General features: G+C 33.5%; 1 protein-coding gene across 2 annotated transcripts in view; it reads left to right on the forward strand.

The window, feature by feature from the left end:
- Nucleotides 1–19,871, forward strand: part of LOC129802524 (semaphorin-2A) — a 610,443-nt gene that overhangs the window by 352,276 nt on the left and 238,296 nt on the right. For both annotated transcript variants that reach the window (XM_055848429.1, XM_055848428.1), the window contains one exon: nt 18,835–18,922. In XM_055848429.1, coding sequence (XP_055704404.1) covers nt 18,835–18,922 — 88 coding nt within the window. The remainder of the gene's footprint in view (nt 1–18,834; nt 18,923–19,871) is intronic.

The following is a 19,871-nucleotide window of genomic DNA, read 5'->3' on the forward strand; positions in this document are numbered from 1 at the left end:
GATAATCCTCTGGACAGATGGAGATCGTACAACTGACACCAGGGGCTCTGTAGTCTCATGTATGTCAGAAAACATGGAAAAGTCGAAATTTTTAGCAACTTTAATCAAAAATATCTCGAACACTGGGACTGTCCCTAACAATCTGTTTAGTGAGTTTGACAGAGAATTTTATTAGGTACATTTTCATCCATGTACAACCAAGTATCAAAAAACGGAAAAAAACGGTTTTCCTAAAAACCAGACGCTAAATCCAAATGAAATCAAAATGATAAGTATTTTCATAAATAATTTGACCCTAGCAATAGAAAAAATAGTATGAGAACCCAGGGACAAAATCACAGTTGCACAGTGTTATAGTTCTCTCGATAGGTCAAGCGAGTTTGAGTCATCAGCAATTTTTCTGGCTTGAACCCTTGAAGGATCGGAAGGATCAGTGGATTCAGTGATCCAAAAACAATTTTTTGACTGAATAGAAAGTTATTTTGTCTTCTAGGGGATCCGTGGTGCAATTGGTAAGAGCGTTCGGCTCTTGGGCGGTGTGATCCTTGGCTCGACTGTCTCAGTTGTGAATTCTAGTCCCGCCCGGTGCAAATGATTGAAGCGTCTGAATGCAAATTTTCACGAAACATTGCAATCTGAATAATAAACTGAACAGTAAACTGAACAATGTACAAAATGGCAATAAAAGCCCGGTACATTGAAATAAATAAAAATAAATAAAATATTTTGTCTTCTAACTCGTTAGATAAATTAATTTTATTTTTGGTTAAGTATCAATCTGGGGTCTTAATGGATTAAAGATGCTCGAGTTGTATTCATTAAGCTTCACTGCACTTGATTGCCTAAAAAAATCCGATCCCTGTATAAGGAAAACGAATAATGCATGCCTAGATCTCCCGCTTCCTTGAAGGTCTAGTCTAAAGTATACCTTAAGTTAAACAAATAGCTTTTCAATCTTGTGTTGTAACCCAACTGTCAGTACACATTTCCGAGGGTTCCACATTATTTACCCCTCATCTGCAGGATTCCATCAATTTCGTGCTTCCTGGACATTTTGAAAGTTACAACGAATGCAAGAGACTCTACTTCCTCGAGATAAGGATCAACCGAAGGGTCCTTATATCACGTAATTTGTTATCTAGTCGCACGTCAGGGTGAATGCGAATAAAAGTTCTACAATAACATGGCAAAGAATACTCGTTTGTAATGTAACCATCTCTTTCAACACTGCCCATTGAGAGCAAAAGTAAGCAAAAATGACTCTGTGAAATTAAATATTTAAATACAGATTGAAGTAAAAAAATGTTTGCAAGCTTTCATGGTTAATGTTTTCAAAGCAAAAGTGTTTCAGTGAAAGTTTTCCCATGTTAGGGGGGTGTGAAAAAAAATGAAATGACGGACAAGAGATGGGGACTTCAGTGTTGGTTACAAATAGTTGCGTACTTAGACGGTATAATTTATCATTTGCACACTATGAAAGGAGGACGGTATAAAAGTGAAAGAAGACTCTTCTGGTGGTTGTTGATGACCGAGAAAATGAAGGTCAATTTTTCTTCTCTCACACTCGATGAAAATGGGGTATGTGCACGTACACCCAGGAAAATGAGGGAGGATAAAAGGGGCAAAATGTAGTAAATAAGTACATTTTTTATTATGTAATAGAATGTTTCCTTTTCACAGAGACATTTCCATTGCTTCTCTTCCTGCCAACATTGCCCATCTGCCCACCACTTTAAGGAATTGTATTGTGCTTTGATAAAAAATTCATTTAACAAATGATTTTCCCACCACAAATTATCCTTTTTCGCTCTGGGTGTACAATTTTCCATGCTCTTTGACGTGGATTTATCTGGTCGACCATCCGTGCCTACGCGGCGCAAACATCTCATGCTTCTTGCAAACTTATTTATTTTTCCACATCCAGAATACAACGAAAGTATATTACTTGGAATTTTGGGTTAAAGTTGACGGGGGTGTAATCTCAGATATTTTCGCGGAAATTAAAATGACAATTTTTCGCTCGAGGGAGTAAATTCAAAAGTCACAAGTTTGAATCATTTCGAGCTAAATTAACCATTTTTCACTTGAGAGAGAAAAAAGGGGGTCATAGGTTAATTTAGAAAAAGCTCAGTGAAAGCTCATTAGGGTTGGTCAACTTTTGAAAATAAAAGTTTAATTTGATATCTTTGAAATTGACAGAATTAAGTCACACTAATTTGTGACTAATTTTGAAATATAATAAATTGAGGTGAGAAACCAATTTCAAGCAACAAAGTTATAATTGGATTCGTCATCTGTCCACCTCTGGTTTGCAATTCTAATTGAAAAGTCAAATTGACTTTTAATGGGTAAAAATAACAACTGTCAAATAAGACTTTAAATGACATTTCTATCAGAATTATTAAAGGAACTTGATACAGCTTGAAATTCCTGGATAATTAATAATTTGGATTTACCAACTTTCGACAGCTTCTGTTGTCAGTATACAAAATTTGTGTCATTTATTTAAATTAATTTTTGCAAATAAAAAAGTGTAGGTCATCAAAAAGTCTTTAAGTCAATAACACAAACGATTTGGTTTCTACTAAGTTCTACTAAGTCCAAATTAAATAATTCAAGTCCAAATTAGTCAAATTGGGTCAAACTGCGATAAACTGTCTTGTAACAACACTATAAGAGGAAGTGAGGCACCTTTGAATTGGAACACTTTTAAAATTGGATTTTTATGACACCGGTACAACATTTAGATCGGTAAAATTTCATGTAATTGAAATTTATATCCCTTACTTTCTCAAAATTTCTGCATATAGACGTTTCATTCTTTCGCATTCAAAATTTTATTGAACTAAATTTAATTTAGAGTGATGTTTAAGAGAAGAAGAATAGTGCGAGAGAATGAGATAGACATATGCAAAACATGTGAAAAAGAAAGGGATCCGAAATTCGACTTCATAAAATTTTCTTGATCTAAAAGGTGTGCCCGAAACATTATGTCACCGGTAAAACTTTTAGATCGGTAAAATTTCATGTAATCGAAATTTACATCCCTTTCTTTTTCAAATGTTCTGCATATATATGTTTTATTCTTTCGCATTCAAAATTCGATTAAACTAAATTTAATTTAATGTGATGTTCAAAAGAAGAAGAAGAAGAGTCCAAAAGTTTGGGATAGGCATATGCAAAATGTTTAAAAAAGAAAGGCATGTGAAATTCGATTCCATGAAATTTTCCTAGACCTATTTTGAAAGCGAATTGAGGCTTATTTTAATGTAATTCAGCTTCACTATTGGTTTCAATCATTTCAATCATTTAAAATAACAAATTTTCCAGTCATAAATATGTTTGAACGAAGTGTTCATCTGAACTACCTCTAAAATATACCCAAAAATCATTGAAAAAGCTTGGGCCAATTTTGAGAAAAATCGAAAAATATGATGTTTGAGGAACTGGAAGGGAAAGAGGGGCTGATCCGGCTTAAGCCGAGAGACGGCTTAATCAAAAAACTAAAAAACTGTCGGCTTAAGTCGTAATTATGTCCAGCACCGAAGTAAAAGTCAGATTTAGTACAGATTCATTATGTTCAATAATAACTTCTGATTTGAGAGCTCTCTCCCGTTGAGATCTATACTGCACCGATTCAAAGATATATCGGAGAGAACTTACTTAAAAATCCGTTGGAATTTTGAAAATTCAAACCAACGGATTGCATAAAAGTGAATAAGTTCATCACTGTGAAAAAACGGGGGTGCGATTACCTTTTTTCCTAATTAATTTAACACTTTTTTGGTGTAAAAATATATCAACATTTTTTAATGTTAATTTTACACCTTTTAAAGGGTAATATTAACATGAAAAAGGGCAAATTTAACCCATAATACACCTAAAAAGCATAATATTTACACCGATTTCGAACCAATATTGCAGGGTAAAATAAACATTTCCGGAATGTTATTTTAACTTTTTCAGATTCCTTTCAGTGATGAAAGGACATTTATTTTAATGAAATTGAAAATCTAACGTTCAGCGAAAGTGCGAAGTGTTAGAATAGCCAGCGCTAAATCTGCGAATATTTGAACTCAAACTTTAGACATCCAGTCGTTTCTCGAATAGGTTCGGCTTCGCTTTGGAATAGCTTTGTCTCTTTGAAATCATTTTACTAAACAGAATCATTTTTCCCACATTATACCCCAAGCGGTAATTTTTAATAAAAAGGATTTCTGAAAGAAAAACTTTTCTTAAAAAATTATTAAAATTAGAATAATTTAGAAATTGTTTGGAATTTAGACATCTGATAAAATACAAAGAAGTTTGAAAGGAGAGCAATCATATAAATATTATGTATCAATAGAAAGAAAGAGAGAATAAAGTGGACATCAGAAGAAGCAAGACGTTTTCTTTATTTTCCTCTGATTTCCCCGCTGGGAAATCATAACTCATTGGAAACTCCTTTCGGAAAGCCCTGGTAATCTGGCATATTGAAATATTTATTTGCGAGTACCTGGACAGACTCTGAAACCGTCGTAAATTCGGAAAACTTAACTCATGAGAATGCTATCCATGGGAACCCGGGAATCCGAAGCCAAACTTAGGACCTTTTATGAGGTCAGGGAACCCGAGAAATCCTAAAAGATGGGTATAGTAAGATCGAATAACTGGATCGTCTTCGAAGAGTTCTACTTAAACGCTTGTTTTTGGACTGATAAAATTCTTTTTTACTTCTTCTAAATCCATAGAATTATTCACTGTTTCATTCAGAAACATAATAAAAAAAAAATTATCAAAAATATTAAAGAAAATTTATAAAATACTGATAATACTGAAATAAGTCAGCATGCACTAACTGGGTCGCCTTTTCGCTAATTCACTTTCAATTAAACCTTTGGTTTTAAAATACTTTTTTCACAAGGAAAAAACAATAAGTGTTTTCAATAAACCGAATGTCATTAGCGAAAGTATCACTGCTAGAAATTTTTTTAGTAAAGAACCCAACTGGCACAAGATTGAAATGAGTCGATTACACTCACTTATTTAATGGATAAAAATATTATTTTTGCTTTTTCTCAAAGTTGAATAGCTATGTTATGTTACTGTAGTGACTATATTATGGAAATAAAAATAAAAATATTATTTTAAGTGGATTAGTCATAAACGATCCAGATAGCGAAGCACCCGGATTAGCACACTTGACTATAATTCCTCAAAAACTATTGAGATATTGACTAATCACTTTTTCACTATTTTCACTTCCTTATTTATCCTGTATCTCTTGACCGTGAATAGTATTGTCAACTGGACAATTCTATAATGGAAGGCTTTCAGGTTTCGCACACATTGTGACTTCGAAAACTTCATATTAATCCCATATTTCTTTATCGAATCTAACCTAACTTTTCAGGAAATTAGATAACAAATTATAGGAATTTTAAAATTTTCAACTTGGCACATTTTGCCCCATGTTTCCCTAAATGGAATAATTTTAAGAATATAGAAATAAAACTGTAATACTATAGCATGTTTCCATATGCTCCAAGGCTTCAATAGCTCTTGATTTTCTGTTTCCCATGTATCAACATATAATTACATTTTAATGGGAAAGAAAGGTCAGGAAATAAACTCCAAATAATTTATCTACACACTGTAAAAGATTTGTTCAGCCTTCCACTCCAGTGACTGTGAAATAAATCCCTGACAAGCTTTTGTGAATGAGTTTGGGTTTAGTGAGTAAATTATCCAGGGAAGTCGAAAATTTTGAAATGGTTGTGTCCCCCATATAAAAGTTGGATCTCTGTAAATTTTACGACTTTATAGTTTTTTCCCCATTTGGATCTCCAAGAAAATGGGTGAAAATGAAACAAGAGAGTAAATAAAAATGAAGTTTATTGCGTGTAAAAGAAATGACGGCCAAAAGGAACGTAAGGGTTGAGCAATGTCTTTTCAATTTCATATGGTCAATATATGGAGTGTGTATATATGCGGTATTTTGTAGGGAAATAAAATTATTTGCCCAGTTTCAAACCCAAGAGTAACGATCGTAGGGGTTAAAATGGAAGAGAAATATAAAACTTTAGAATTTATGTGTTCTCCAAAGTGAAACTTTTCTTCTTCTCACAGAGCCACTATACTTGGGGTTTAGCAAGATTGAAGAAATATAGAGAGTGTCTGTGACAGTGAAAATTGAAAATAAACAATGAGATTTACAGAGAATGAAACTGACCATGCGAATTTAGCACCCAAAAACTGCTATTTTTTTTCCTTGACCGTATGGAGAAAACTTAGCGATGGAATAAAATACCCATTGAAATAAATAAAGAACCGGAAAAATATGTGCTGCAAGAGGTAATAAAGTATTCGGTGTTACAAATTGGTTTATCAATCACTGAGGCAAGATTAGGTGAACTCTGAACCTCCTTTCACTGCCCACCCAACAACCCCTATTCGTAACACCTCCAAGTCAATGGAGTGTTGAGTTCCAGGTGGGGAAAAATGAAGAGAAAGGTGGCTTGGCACAGCTCAAATAAATACAACATATATATACATATCAAAGAATGGGCCCATGGAAAAGAGCAGAGGTAAAAAAAAATCCATTCACTTTTCACCCTCACAACCGTGGAATTTTGCCACAAAAGCTCCCGGTAGCACGCAACAAAGCTTCCAGCACGACACAATTTCCACATGGTTCAGTCGATAAAGCATCCCACAGGAGCCAGAAGGTGGTCCACAGAAGGGGTTGGGGTATGAAGCTTGAGAATTTTGCCCAACGCTGAGTGATGATAAAATGATGGGAAAACTGCTGAATTTTCCTATCTCTTGGGTATACTTTTGGCACAATTCACCGTTCTTCCCAATCCACCAAGGAGCCTTCAGTCCAATCTAACCGCAGAATTAAATCAGGAATATCCTTCCAGTCAATTCCTTCTCTTTTTCTATCCAGGCACGACACCTCCGGTGGGAGACTTTTACCTCCATCTAGACATCAATTGTCGACATTTGTAGAGAATTGCATTCTCTTCCGGGAAATTTCACATTGCGATCGATTACCGTCAAGTTGAAATGTGCTTAAAGATTCGGCAGACTATAAAATTGCTCAACTGAAAACACAAGAGAAAAGAATGTTCCACTTCAGATAGTATTCAATAGCTATCCTAAAATATGGGCCAAATGCTTCAACTTTGAAAGAAAAAGAACAATTTTTGAATATTGAAGTTCTATCAGTCCACTGTCTTTAGAGTTCTTTTCAACCTTTCCCTTTCGGTAACACTTTACAGAGACAGACAGGGGAATGTGACCATGCTTCGTACCCAAGCTTCATAATGACTAAAGTTTAGCTGAGATTTTTTATATTTCTCAATAATTGTGATTCATGGCACTGATATTTTAAAAAGTAGGGAAAAATAGCCATGAAAAAAATAGTCATGACGAAGCTTGGGATCGTACGAAGCAGGGGCACATTCCCTGTCGTTTAGACAGAAATTTAATTAAAGCGTAATATGATTTTACAATCTCCAACTTTCTAAAATTTAGAACACTTTCTCTCCTAAAAACAGTGTAAGGTTGGATTAGTGTCATAGAATTCAAACTTTAATCGTAAAGGACAGATAATCCTACCCGGCTTATGTAGGTGAGATTCTTAACGTGAGCTAACTTGGAGTGTATACAAATTCGATTTAGAGCTGAAGTTGGGGGACGCCATTCAGTTATCTTGAATCAAATTCATGAAATTATACAAATTTTGTATTAAAACCAAAATATCAAGGATTTGGATAAGGTAAAGTGCCTTCAATTCGACCGGTAGAGTTATTAATTCAATTTATTTATATTTGCACTAATATTTGGCAAATGGTCTAACATTAATAGGTCAATTCTTCCATAAATAATATAAATCATTGACAATTTCGTGTAAATTTGCCACCAAACATTCAAAAATTGACCAACCGTTCGAATCGAGGAACCGATCGATTCGAGGGCACTTTACCTTATAACACCAAACAAAAAAAAAATAAAGAGAAAACCACTTTAAAAGAAATTGAATTTATTTATTTATCTATTGGCCTCTACACATTGGAAGCAATTTTTGTCAAAAATTGCTTTTTTGAAGGAAATTCCCTGCAGCGTTGTAGGGGGAAACGTCATATTTCTGTCAAAAACGCAATTTTTGACGGAAATTGCTCCCAATGTGTAGACGCCTTATGGGAGGGTGAGATAAGGCGGCTTTAGGCCAAGATGAATAAAAACAAATAACAAAATAATAAGGTGGACCAGATCGGACTGGTGATGACGTAGATACTTTTTAGAGGTTATGTCAAAAATCATCTGTTCGTGACTCGCGCCAAAATCTCATGCCAATACTTTTCTATAAAATGTTTGGAATATATCAAAATTATTAGTTTAATTGTGAATAATAATGACTATTTTTATCAACTAAACTAATATTTGATGTTGTTTCTGTTTTTCTCATACTATTTTGCCACAAAATTCTACTGGGCAAAAATTATTGCCGCGAAACCCGGCAGACCATACATCTTCTTCTTCTTCTTCTTCTATTTTATGTAAGACTGTCGGACTCACTCGGCTCCATATAGCCAACAAAGACCATACATCATATAAGCAAATCACAAATGTGTCAGAACATTTAATACTAATATACATGTTCTTTGGAAAAACTCAGAATAAGTAAAATACCATAGAACTCAAAGCATAAAAATCACGTAGAATACCAAATTGATATAAAATGCCGATTTTTTTTTGGAGTGTTGCTTTTCCTTTGGAAATAAAATTGTTGGAAAACACATTTTATCGATATGAAAACTCTAAAATGCGACGTAAAAAGAGAAAGGTTGTGCTTTACAACCCCATATATTGGATTGGCCAGTAAGGTTAGCCTTGCCCAGAACGCTGTGAATTGTTTGTCCGTACACTGAGAAAAAAAAGAGGGTGCGATTAACTTTCTTTCCTCATACTTTTAACACTTTTTAGGTGTAAAAATATATCAACATTTTTTAATGTTAATTTTACACCTTTTTAAGGGTAAAATTAACATGAATAAGAGTAACTTTAACCCCTAATACACATAAAAAGGGTAATATTTACACCGATTTCGGATCAATAATACAGGGTTAAATTAACATTTCCGTAACGTTATTTTAACTTTTTCGGATTTTTCTCAGTGTGTGGTCTATAATTTTTCAGAAAACCATAATGAAATTTAAAATTGATTAAGAAGTGTAAAATTTTGAATGCTTTATGATTTTGTACTTAAATGCAATCTTTAAACATATTAGCTGGAAAATAGGATTAAATTTTAAAATTTAACAATGGAAAATCGATTTAAGGAAATTATTGAATTCAATGGCATATATGGACGATATTTTATCCTAAAACCTAAACAATTTTAATACCATGCCCAATGTGATCGTATTGATAAAAAGGTGTTTTTTAATGAAAATTTATCATATTATACTAATTTGAAATTCATTAGAAGAGGAACAATTAATATATTTTCATTTATGAATAAAATTACAGTAGACTCTCTCAAATTCGGGCATTTGGGACCAAAATGTCATCCGAATTAGAGAGAAACTCGGGCGACAAACTTTTTGAAATGAAACGGTTTTTTATTCATCTGTATGCACATATTGAGTTTACGTACTCAAATATATTATAAATTTCATGTAAACCACTCCAGAGAGGAAATAGTACGCTACGCAATTAAGCATCGTGAGAAACTGTCAGAACATCCTAATACTTTGGCTACAAATTCGATTAAAGTTAGAGCCAGAAGGCGACTCAAAAGAGAAAGGATTTTAGATTTTGTTAATTTGTGAGATTTGTGTGTGAATCTAGTATTTAAGGGGACTTGCCACTGGGTAAGTGCCTGTCATGTCTTTTTCTGCATTGGTCATAAAAATTACTTATTGTATTAGAATACAGATTGTAATAATAAAGGGAAGTCAAAAAAAAAATGTAAACCACTCAATAATACAAAAACACATCAGAACCAAGACAAACCATGGCAAATTTGAACATATTTGCTTTATTTGATAATCACAATCAAACTTGAAAATTGTCAACAAACTTTTTTCAAATTTAACTGCTGCCGAATTAAAAAGTAGCCCAATCTTTAAAAAACCGAATTAGTGAGAGTCTACTGTAGTCAATCTTTGCAAAACTATTCGATCCCTATTTTTCTATTACAAATATTTCACAAATCTGAGTTATCTACACTGTACCAGTCGGGTAAAAGTATCTACGTCACTGGCAGTTGGATTTGGCCCACCTTATACTTGAAATATCTTGGCTTTAGGCAACTTAAACAACCTATAAACTCTGTTTAGTAACAACTTTTCGAAAAAACAAAGTCACCTCAAACACTCAAAACCAAGCCAAATCTATTCGAAAATTGACTGGAAGGGTAAAGTTCAAGTTCAAATATTCTCCGGTTTAGCACTGGCTGTTCACGCATTTCGAATATTCGGTATTCTTGACACATTACTCGTTATCAACGAAATAATGTGAATGTTTGTGAAATTCCATGATGGGAAAACGCTTTAATTTCATTTTTATTAAAATACAGTGAGACCTCGATAGAGTCAACTAATTATTTCCAGGCTTGTTGACTCCATTGGATTCATTGACACTATCGGAGTCCGAAGAAAATCATTGTTAGATTTATTTTAATATACCTAATATTAAGGAAATTTGAAAAATAAAAACTGATATTGAAAATGCTTGTGGGTAAAACTTTAATTTTACGTTAAAATGTCAATTGAAAAGTTCTTCACTGGAATTCCTGGCGGTTTACGAGCCCAGAAAATTCCACTGCATTTCGTCATATAATTTCCCTGTTGGGATGATAGAATCCATGACATTTTCTGCAAAACTCAGACTCAGACTCAGACCAAAGTACTGACAGAGGCGGGTGACGAGGATTGAAAATTTCCAAGAATTTCTCGTCTTTGGTGAAGAGGAAAGTGGTGGAAAATTTTAAATAGACAAGAATGAGAAAGACTTGAACTTGCACTCTGAGCACATAATTCATAATTTAGTGTGACTCTTCATCCTCAGTTTCTTCAGCCATCATCCATCACCCTATGCCACCGCCCAGCTCACTTAGAACACCATCATCCGCCCATTATTTCCCATCAAATTATACACGAGGAATATTGTATGTTCCTTTGGATCCACTCCACTCATACCCATGGTAGCGGCTGAGAGAGATTGATTCAGAGTAATTTATAAACAGAATTTTTTCCCATGCCATCCCAAAGTTTCGGGACGTCGGTCGTAAGGGAATGACAAAGAACAAAAGTTGCAAATGGACAAGATGTGAAGGAGAGATGAGGCAACAAAAAGTCATCCTCTCCTGTCTTGGGCTTTTTTTCTGACCCACCCAAGTAGACTTTTCTAGGACATACGCAAGGAGGAAGTGAAAATATTGTTAACATTATATCTATCCCATTTGTCCCCTTATTGACCATTGAAGGTTCAGTAAGGGTTCTGAGTACTACTATTCAGGTTAAAGAAACCTGAAGATTTTATTCCAAGGGGCGGATTTACTTAATTTGTGAGAATTCTTACCAAAATGTTATGAAATATTAAACGTAATTCCTGTTTTTTAGCTTTACGATTTTCGAAAACACTGTCGAACATTTTCTGGGACCTAATAATGAGAGACATTCAAACCGTTCTAAATTAATTCGACCAAGGTTTTTTTTTTTTAAATAGAATTACTTTATTTAAAAATATTCCAAAGGTTGAACTGGCTAAATAGTTTGTACTTTGTGCAAAGAATAGCTAAAAGTTTAATTTAGTACATGTATGTACTAAACATTTATCAAAAATAATAAATTTTTGTTACATATCCATATCCATTACAAATTCCAGCTCGTATCGAAACGATACTTTAAAATCAATTAAATAAATTGTTGATTTGTTTTAGTACACGTTTGATAATATATTAAATATGACAATGACATAAGATAAGAATTCTGCCTTTTATTAAACTTTTTTCTAAGGGTCCGGTCAAAATCTCAAAAGCCAAAATCCCGAACGCCAAAATCCCAAAGAAGTCAAATTCCCTAACGCTGATTAGCTTTCGGGATTTTAGCTTTAGAAAATTTGGCTTTGAAGATTTTGGCTTTTGAGATTTCGACTTTCGAGATTTTGGTTTTCTGAATTTCGTTTTTTCGGAATTTTGGCGTTTCAGGATTTTGGTATTTTGGGATTTAGGCTTTCAAGATTTTAACTTTTCTGATTTTGGCCGGCATCGTTTTTCCTAGTGTGATTGATCCCTAAATTGCGTTTGGTTTCCTTTGAGATTTCGACTTTCGAGATTTTGGTTTTCTGAATTTCGTTTTTTCGGAATTTTGGCGTTTCCGGATTTTGATATTTTGGGATTCAGGTTTTCAAGATTTTAGCTTTTCAGATTTTGGCTGGCATCGTTTTTCCTGGTGTGATTAATCCCTAAACTGCGTTTGGTTTCCTTATTAGTAACACTACAATTCTCCTAATCTTTTCTATTAGACATCTGTTTCTGGAAATTTTCACAAATTGATCAATCCCGAATTCTAGACTCTGATTAAATGACTTTGGACAAAGGGTATGAGTGGACGGAATCCACAAAGACCAATAAGCCACTAGGGATTTATCTTGGCGATTTTTCAATTTGTTAAGAAGCCCTAAAGTAGAACCTGATCCCATAGTGTGAGACAATAAAAATGATTCGGAAATCGATGTGAATCCCCAACAAATCTTAAGCTTCTTGAGCTGTGTTTCCTGTCCAAATTTTTTGTGCGTGCTCCCACCCCTCCCAGGAGAAAGCCTTAGATTGTCTCATCATCATTGTTTTCCCCTCTGATGTGTGTCTATTAATGTAATTAAATTAATCCTTAAGCTTCGTGCTTGTTGGAGGCGAAATAACGTGTTAATTCCATATTTTGCACCACAGGGATGAATGTTGGACACAACAAGGGACTCCCATTTGGGGGTGGTTGGCAAATGCTGAGATTACTTCATCTGATACAACTGGTGAGGGAATAGAAGGGCATTCGTTTTTTTTTCTCTTGCTTTTCCAATGCCTTTTTTCTCTTCTTCTCTCTGACCATTCTTTCCCTCCATTGTCAAGATAATTCAATCAGATGGCAATTTACAGGAGTAGATTAAATGGATTTAACCAATTTTCACAAGGGAGAATTTATTAGAGACACTTTCTATCTCTCCACAGTACCCAATGTATAGAAGAAAAACCAAAAATTTATTGAGTTTTATTGTATATTTTATTATTCGTTTGTTTGTCCACCCCCCATGTTGAAATGAATGGCACATAGGTTTGGGGTAGATGGACGAGAAATTGCCACAATCAATGTGATTTCTGACAATTTAATTGTTTCTACCTCCAATGGTAAGAATCCATTGGCTGATGTAACAAGCAATACTGCAATTATTTCTCATTCACATCCCTCCTTTTAAGGATTTCCAACCCCTTCTTGGAATTCTTCAGTAATATCAGTGGTAAGTTCAATAGAACCATTTTCGAGGCGCCAAGAAAGAAACTATGATCCAATTTCATTGTTTATTTTTATATTAAGGATCTCTCGATGGTGCACAAGACGTCATTAATATTTTTAATTGCTCCATTGAATGCGCTAGTCTATGGTCAATATAAGATTGTAAGGAGGAAATCCTTTACAAGGGGTCAATAACTTTGAAAATTCACAGTGAACTGACGTATTTTACTATCGGAATTGCATAGGGGAGACTGGGGCACATGTAAACATTTTCAATAGATGCGAATTTGAGGTGATTTTCCAAGCACACAGTGATTTTTTGGAAAATATTTCTTAGCTAATGTTTTACCCTTGGGTATAGGCAATTCGTCGAGGGTAATGCGGATGCTGGAAAACAATTGAGTTTTCCATAAAAATAAAATTTATGTCACTGTGCATTTTTTTCTTTTCACAAAATACCTGGGGTAGAAGTAAACACTTTCTCGGGAGGATGTAAACACCCTTTTTCCACCCTTGATATTAACTTTGCACCACTTTCGATTATTTTAATTACTTAAGAGATATATAAAGACTGTTTATTTTTCAAAAAATCACTACACTTTTTACAAAGTATAATTAAAATAGCAAAAAAACTAAAAGCATGCAAATCAAAGACATTTTTCAATGGATTTTCCCCATATTTTAACATCATGTGACTTTTTATTGAACTCAACGAAAAAATTCCTACCATGAGATGCAGCTGTCAAACTAATGAAATGAAGAAGGAGGAGACAAAATATTTTGCCATTCATTCTGCACTTGCGACATCTACAATTACGGGGAAATTGCCTGTTTATATCTACCCCAAATGCTGTTTTCTGACCAATTATTATTTTTTTTAAATAATGAGAATCCCAATTTCTCTAGTAAATGCATTAATATAATCCTAAAAGATGTAGGAAGGAACTGGTATTGCTACATTTCGATTATTTTACACAATTTTTAATTTCCAGGTGGAAGTCCAAATAACCAAAATAATCGAAATATTAACATTTTCGGGAAAAATTACTTTTATTTTAAAGTATTAGGATTTTATTGACCAATTCATCTGTGGACATACATCCCCATGGTATCTATGAATGCTTGTGGGTTTTATCCTCTGGAGTCTTAAAATTAATGAAAATAATCACAGTGTTTACAACTACCCCTGTTTACTACTACCCCAGTTCCCCCTATAGACTTATTATTAATTTTTAATACTCCCTCAAAGCTTCAAATATTTGTTCTAAAAATCAGTTTTTTCACTTTTTAGATATCCTTATACACCCTCTACTTTCCATGTCAATATTATACTTAAAAGTTAATTATTCTCAAAGTTATAGGGGCTTTAAATATTAAAAATTTTATACTCAGCATGTAAAATTTCATTCGAAAAGTTCATATTCGCTCCCTTCGAACGTTCATGCCTTTGAATAATGTGAATAAGCTTTTTTTCTAAGAGACTTACACATAAATTATCAATAATTGGTAAATAAATTGACTAATATTTAATAGAAATGTGGAAGTGTCTCAGAAAAACAAAAGAACATTCACATTATTCGAAAGCATGAACGCTCGAAGGGACAGTACTTTCCCCCAAATATAAAATTATATCATAAGTAGTTGAAAATTTTGCAAGGTTCAAATACAAAATAATAAAAATAAAATGTAAATTTTTTAAACTGAATTTTAAATAGATCTGGATATTTTTATTAACACTATGCATATTCATAATACTTTTCCGTTTAGCAAATGAATAAAATGCATCGCAAATTTTAAACGATATACTAGGAATTTTAGTGTTTGCATTTCAATATTGAATATGTTTTATATAGGCATTCAATAAAAACCATTAAATGAATTGTGCATTTTTAGTTTGAAAAACTCATTAATTTTTATTTTATTTATTTATTTTTTTATACACAACAATTTTATCATTAATTTATAGAAAACTGTAAAATACTTTATTAAAATGGCCTTATTTGTTTATTTTTCGTTTCAAATAAATATAGAACGAGTGGATCAACGATTTATGAACTCTTAATTTTCAAACAATATTATTTTTTTCAACATTTAATTTCCCAATGAATAATTTCAAAATGTATTATCAGTTAGTTTTTTTGTTATTTTGAAATAAATGTCGATTTAATGTTATATTCGATTTTTTTTTAAAAAAGAATTAATTCCTCTATATAGTCCGGAAGAATCATTTTTTCTGCATGAATTCCACCGGAAGAGTTGTATATTTAATCCCTCGATTTTTTAAAATCTTTCCTAACAAACGGCTTTTCAAGAAAGAGGTTTATAATGAATATTGTCGTGTTAAGGCTGTTAATTTAGGTCTGTTAATTCCCGATAAAACTCAACCGGTTTTAATCGGTTTTTAACCGGTAAAGAACTGAGTCATGACCGATCATTAATTTTCATTAGGAATGCAATTATATTACTCCTAAAATGTGTTGTCCAGGGACCTCAGTGGATTAGTGGATAGACTAGTGTTTCTATGAATGTGAGATCTCCAGTTCGGGACTAGGCACCTGCAGATTTTTCACTTATTGTATTATTCTCAACTTCGTCCACTGAACAAATGAAAAAGTAATGCCAATGAATTCACAATGAACCACCTATAACAAAAGATAGGTAGGGGAAAGTCTCATAATTTTGTCCAGTTTCTTATTTTGGACACTTTGAGTATAAAATTGGACACTAAAAATATATTGATTAAAATTATGTATTTTTATTCCAATATTTGATGAATAATGAATTCTATCTAAATATTTGTTCTTTTTGGAAGATTTTAACACTAAATACGTTAAATTTTGAATATGATTTGAGTTGAAATTGCTTTGTTGAAAATTCAGTGTGAGCAATTGCTTACGAATGACAACTGCGTGTTTACTTCAGTCTTATTTAGCTGTGATGAAGTACTAACAATGTTTCTTCGCTTTTTTTAAATGATATTATTCAATATTCATTTAATAATGTATTGATTCAAGTTAGTGGTGATTTGTAAATTTGACCTGAAGTGAGATTTGCCTTGTGAATCAGATTTTTCGTGTGAAAAATGGGAAATTTTTTAAGACATTTACCAGTGGGGTGATACTCCTTATTTTGGACAGGTGTTTTTCTCACGAAATTTCGTGAAGTTTTAGCTTTTATGATGACTAAATTGGACAAATGGCTGGAGAAACAAAGGAGAATCATCTCTACGAAAGAGATGTAGCGAGAATTGCTTGAAAGGCTCCCGGAAATGCCAGGGAATGAGCGAATCCGTAGAAATGGAGAGTCCATATGGGCAAAATAAGTTTCCTAAGTGCAGCGGCTCCGAAAGGAATATAACCGACCTATACTCAAATTTTGATCTTAATCTTAAAATGTATAGTCCTAGATATATCTTATGTGCACTTTGAACATGAAATAATAAATATTATTATTATCATAGAGATATTTTGGCCAATATTTTGAGTGATTTATAAATCAATTCAAATCAGTTTATGAACCGGTTTTGAACCGTTAAGAAATTTTTGTCCAAAAATAAACTTTACTAATCTTAAAACTATTTTGTGAGAATTCTGTGGCATCGAAGTGGAAGTAATAGATGGTTGGTTTGGGGTGAACTGAACTGAACGTTTATTCCTTCCTGGGTTTATATACAATAGTGATCCTAACAGAGAGGACCGCTACTTCATAGTCCTGATAGACTTTCCCATCTTATTGTGGGTCCTCTCCAATGGATGGTACATTGGACCCTTTTGATCTTTGTCTCATACATTTCAAATTCTTGGCTGACTTACGAATCGGTTAAAATCGGTTGAGAACCGGTTTATTAATCGTATCGAGATGTATTTCTTTTAACTGCTCGAACTCCAAGAGAGAGCAGTTTTAAGAATCGTGTTTTTTTCAACTTCTCTTCATCTTAGCTGCCAAACTGTAAGAGATATTGACTTCCGGTCTTCGATGACCCCCCCTCCCCATTTGCAATGTAATCATGCTGCAAAGTCGTATTGTCCTGTGTTCGAAGAATGTGCTAGGTCAATTGTTGATCGACTAGGAGCGCCTTCTCCGCTTCTTGTGGATGCTTCTTCCGTGCCTCCGGAGTTTTTGGGCAGAGGCGGTGCATTGTTACGTTTTATCACAGTGAAAATGTCTTTTTTTAAACATTCAATTGTTTGCACCGAGCGGGATTCGAACTCGTAAAACTCGTAAGCCCAAAACCCAGCGGTCTTACCTATTGCACCACTGAAATCCCCGGTTGAAAACCAGTGAACGGTAAATGATGCAAGAAGTATAACATCTAAGTCTCAAGTTCGAGCACTTCGCAAAGACTGGAACGCTTTGCCACCACTTTTTTTTAAAATAATTTTTGTAATGGTTGTTCCTTTATTTTTCATTTGCATACATTTGCATACTCAAAATGCAACAGAAAGGTTAACTCTGGCAATTGTCTCTGCGAAGCCCATAACAATCAATCGAAAAATTAGTCCGTTAACCCCTGAATTGTCCTTTTTGCGACTTCTTTGGAGATTCACAGTCTCGAGGAAGAAAATTTCCATCTACAGGGCAAAATCGTCAAACAATTACAGCCACAACGTGGTGGAGAATGGAAGCAAAAGCTGCAAGTTCTTCTAAAAGCTCACAATTGCCTTTCACATGAAATTTGCCTCTAATTGAATTGAAATTTCCTCACGGTCGAGAGAGATAGAGAGCCATTGAATGCAAAAGCTTCCAACCAACATTGTTCAAGGGGGTATCAACATTGTTCGGGGGAAGTTTAGTTTGGGTAAAGGGTGGCTTAAAGAAGGCATAATTTAATTGAATAGAGGAAAATATCAGAAGCTTGAGAATGTTTCCACTATGGTTACAAGGGTTTTCAAGTCCGTTATTTGGAGGAGGGGGAGGAGATTTTGTGTGGAGTCATTTGATAATTTTGATTGCAAAGTAATAAATTAACGAGATGATGACAAGACAAAATTCCAAGCGTGGTATTTTCACGCATTACTTGTAAATGTTTGGTGTGATTAAATTGATGAATGGAAAATGAAAATTGCTATTTTCACCATTGTTGTACTCCCTAAGCCAATTTTCCATCAAGACTTTTCTTCTTAGAATATTTTCCACATAGAAAAACATACTGAACAATTTTCTAGCGATGAACCAGGGGTGCAGGGAGGTGGTTTTGTCAGGGAAATTCTTTCTTTTCTCGTGGCTTTTACATAAATTAAACGGAAATATTTCTCATGTTTTCTTTTTTTTATACCTATATATAGAAATATTCTTCTAACAATTCCCTTTTCGTCTTTTCTTGCATTTGCAGATCATGTCAGAGAATTTAGCTGTGGAAAATTGTACTACAGAACATTTCTACTGGATGAAAAGAAGGATGTTCTCTACGTTGGTGCCATGTAAGTCAACCAAAAATTTTTATTTATTTTTCTAACAACGTTATTTCCAAAAGATATAATCTGAGGGAAATAGCACAGAAACCACTGAACTTTGTTCATCTACCGCACGGAAATTAATTTTAATTAATATTCTGTCGATCAGAAAATTCCAGAGTCATTAAAGAAATGTGCTAAATGGGTGGATTTTCCGCCCTTGTGCTCGATAATCGTTAAAATTTTAAGTATTGTCCAATATTTTTCTCTTTTATGATTATTGGCAAGTGAGGGTGGCCTGAAAGAAAGGAAAGTCATCAAAAATTGTCGTAAAATCAATTCATTCAAGGAGAAAATTGAGTGTATAATTTTATATTTAAAGAAGGGAGAGTACCATGGACGCAAACTTTCTTGATGAAAATTTTGCATTAATGACCATGGAAACTTTCACCGCGGAAATTAACCTCAAAAATGACTTTAACTTATTTATTTAGAAAATTAGCATTTGACGTTGAAGAAGTATAAGAGTTAGTTCATGGTGAAAATATTGAACAAACATCTTTTAGCTCTTTTAGTATAGTAAAATCATGATTAAAAATTAAATCCAATTTATTTTCGCGCCCCATAAACTTTGTTGACAAATTCTATGGCTCTTTTTCTTATACTTATATGAGTCTATATAAGAGGATTCCATGTGTACTGTTGAAGTCGTTGAAAAGTCATCATGAAACTAAACTTCTCTCATGGAACATTCACTCAATGTTCATGGAAATACAGTAAGGTGCTAAAGTGTGTATGTTAATATTAAATCCTGATAAATAATGTAAATTTGTAATTCTGTTTAAGTGTGAAAGATACTAGAGGTATGAAATGAAACAATCGGAATACATACAAGACGTTCATAAAAATTTAAATATGTTTAGAATAGTTTAGGATACAAAATAATACCAAGAATGAATTCGTTTATACCATTTTC

Source organism: Phlebotomus papatasi, chromosome 2 (assembly GCF_024763615.1).
Source record: "Phlebotomus papatasi isolate M1 chromosome 2, Ppap_2.1, whole genome shotgun sequence".
Taxonomy (NCBI): Eukaryota; Metazoa; Arthropoda; class Insecta; order Diptera; family Psychodidae; genus Phlebotomus; species Phlebotomus papatasi.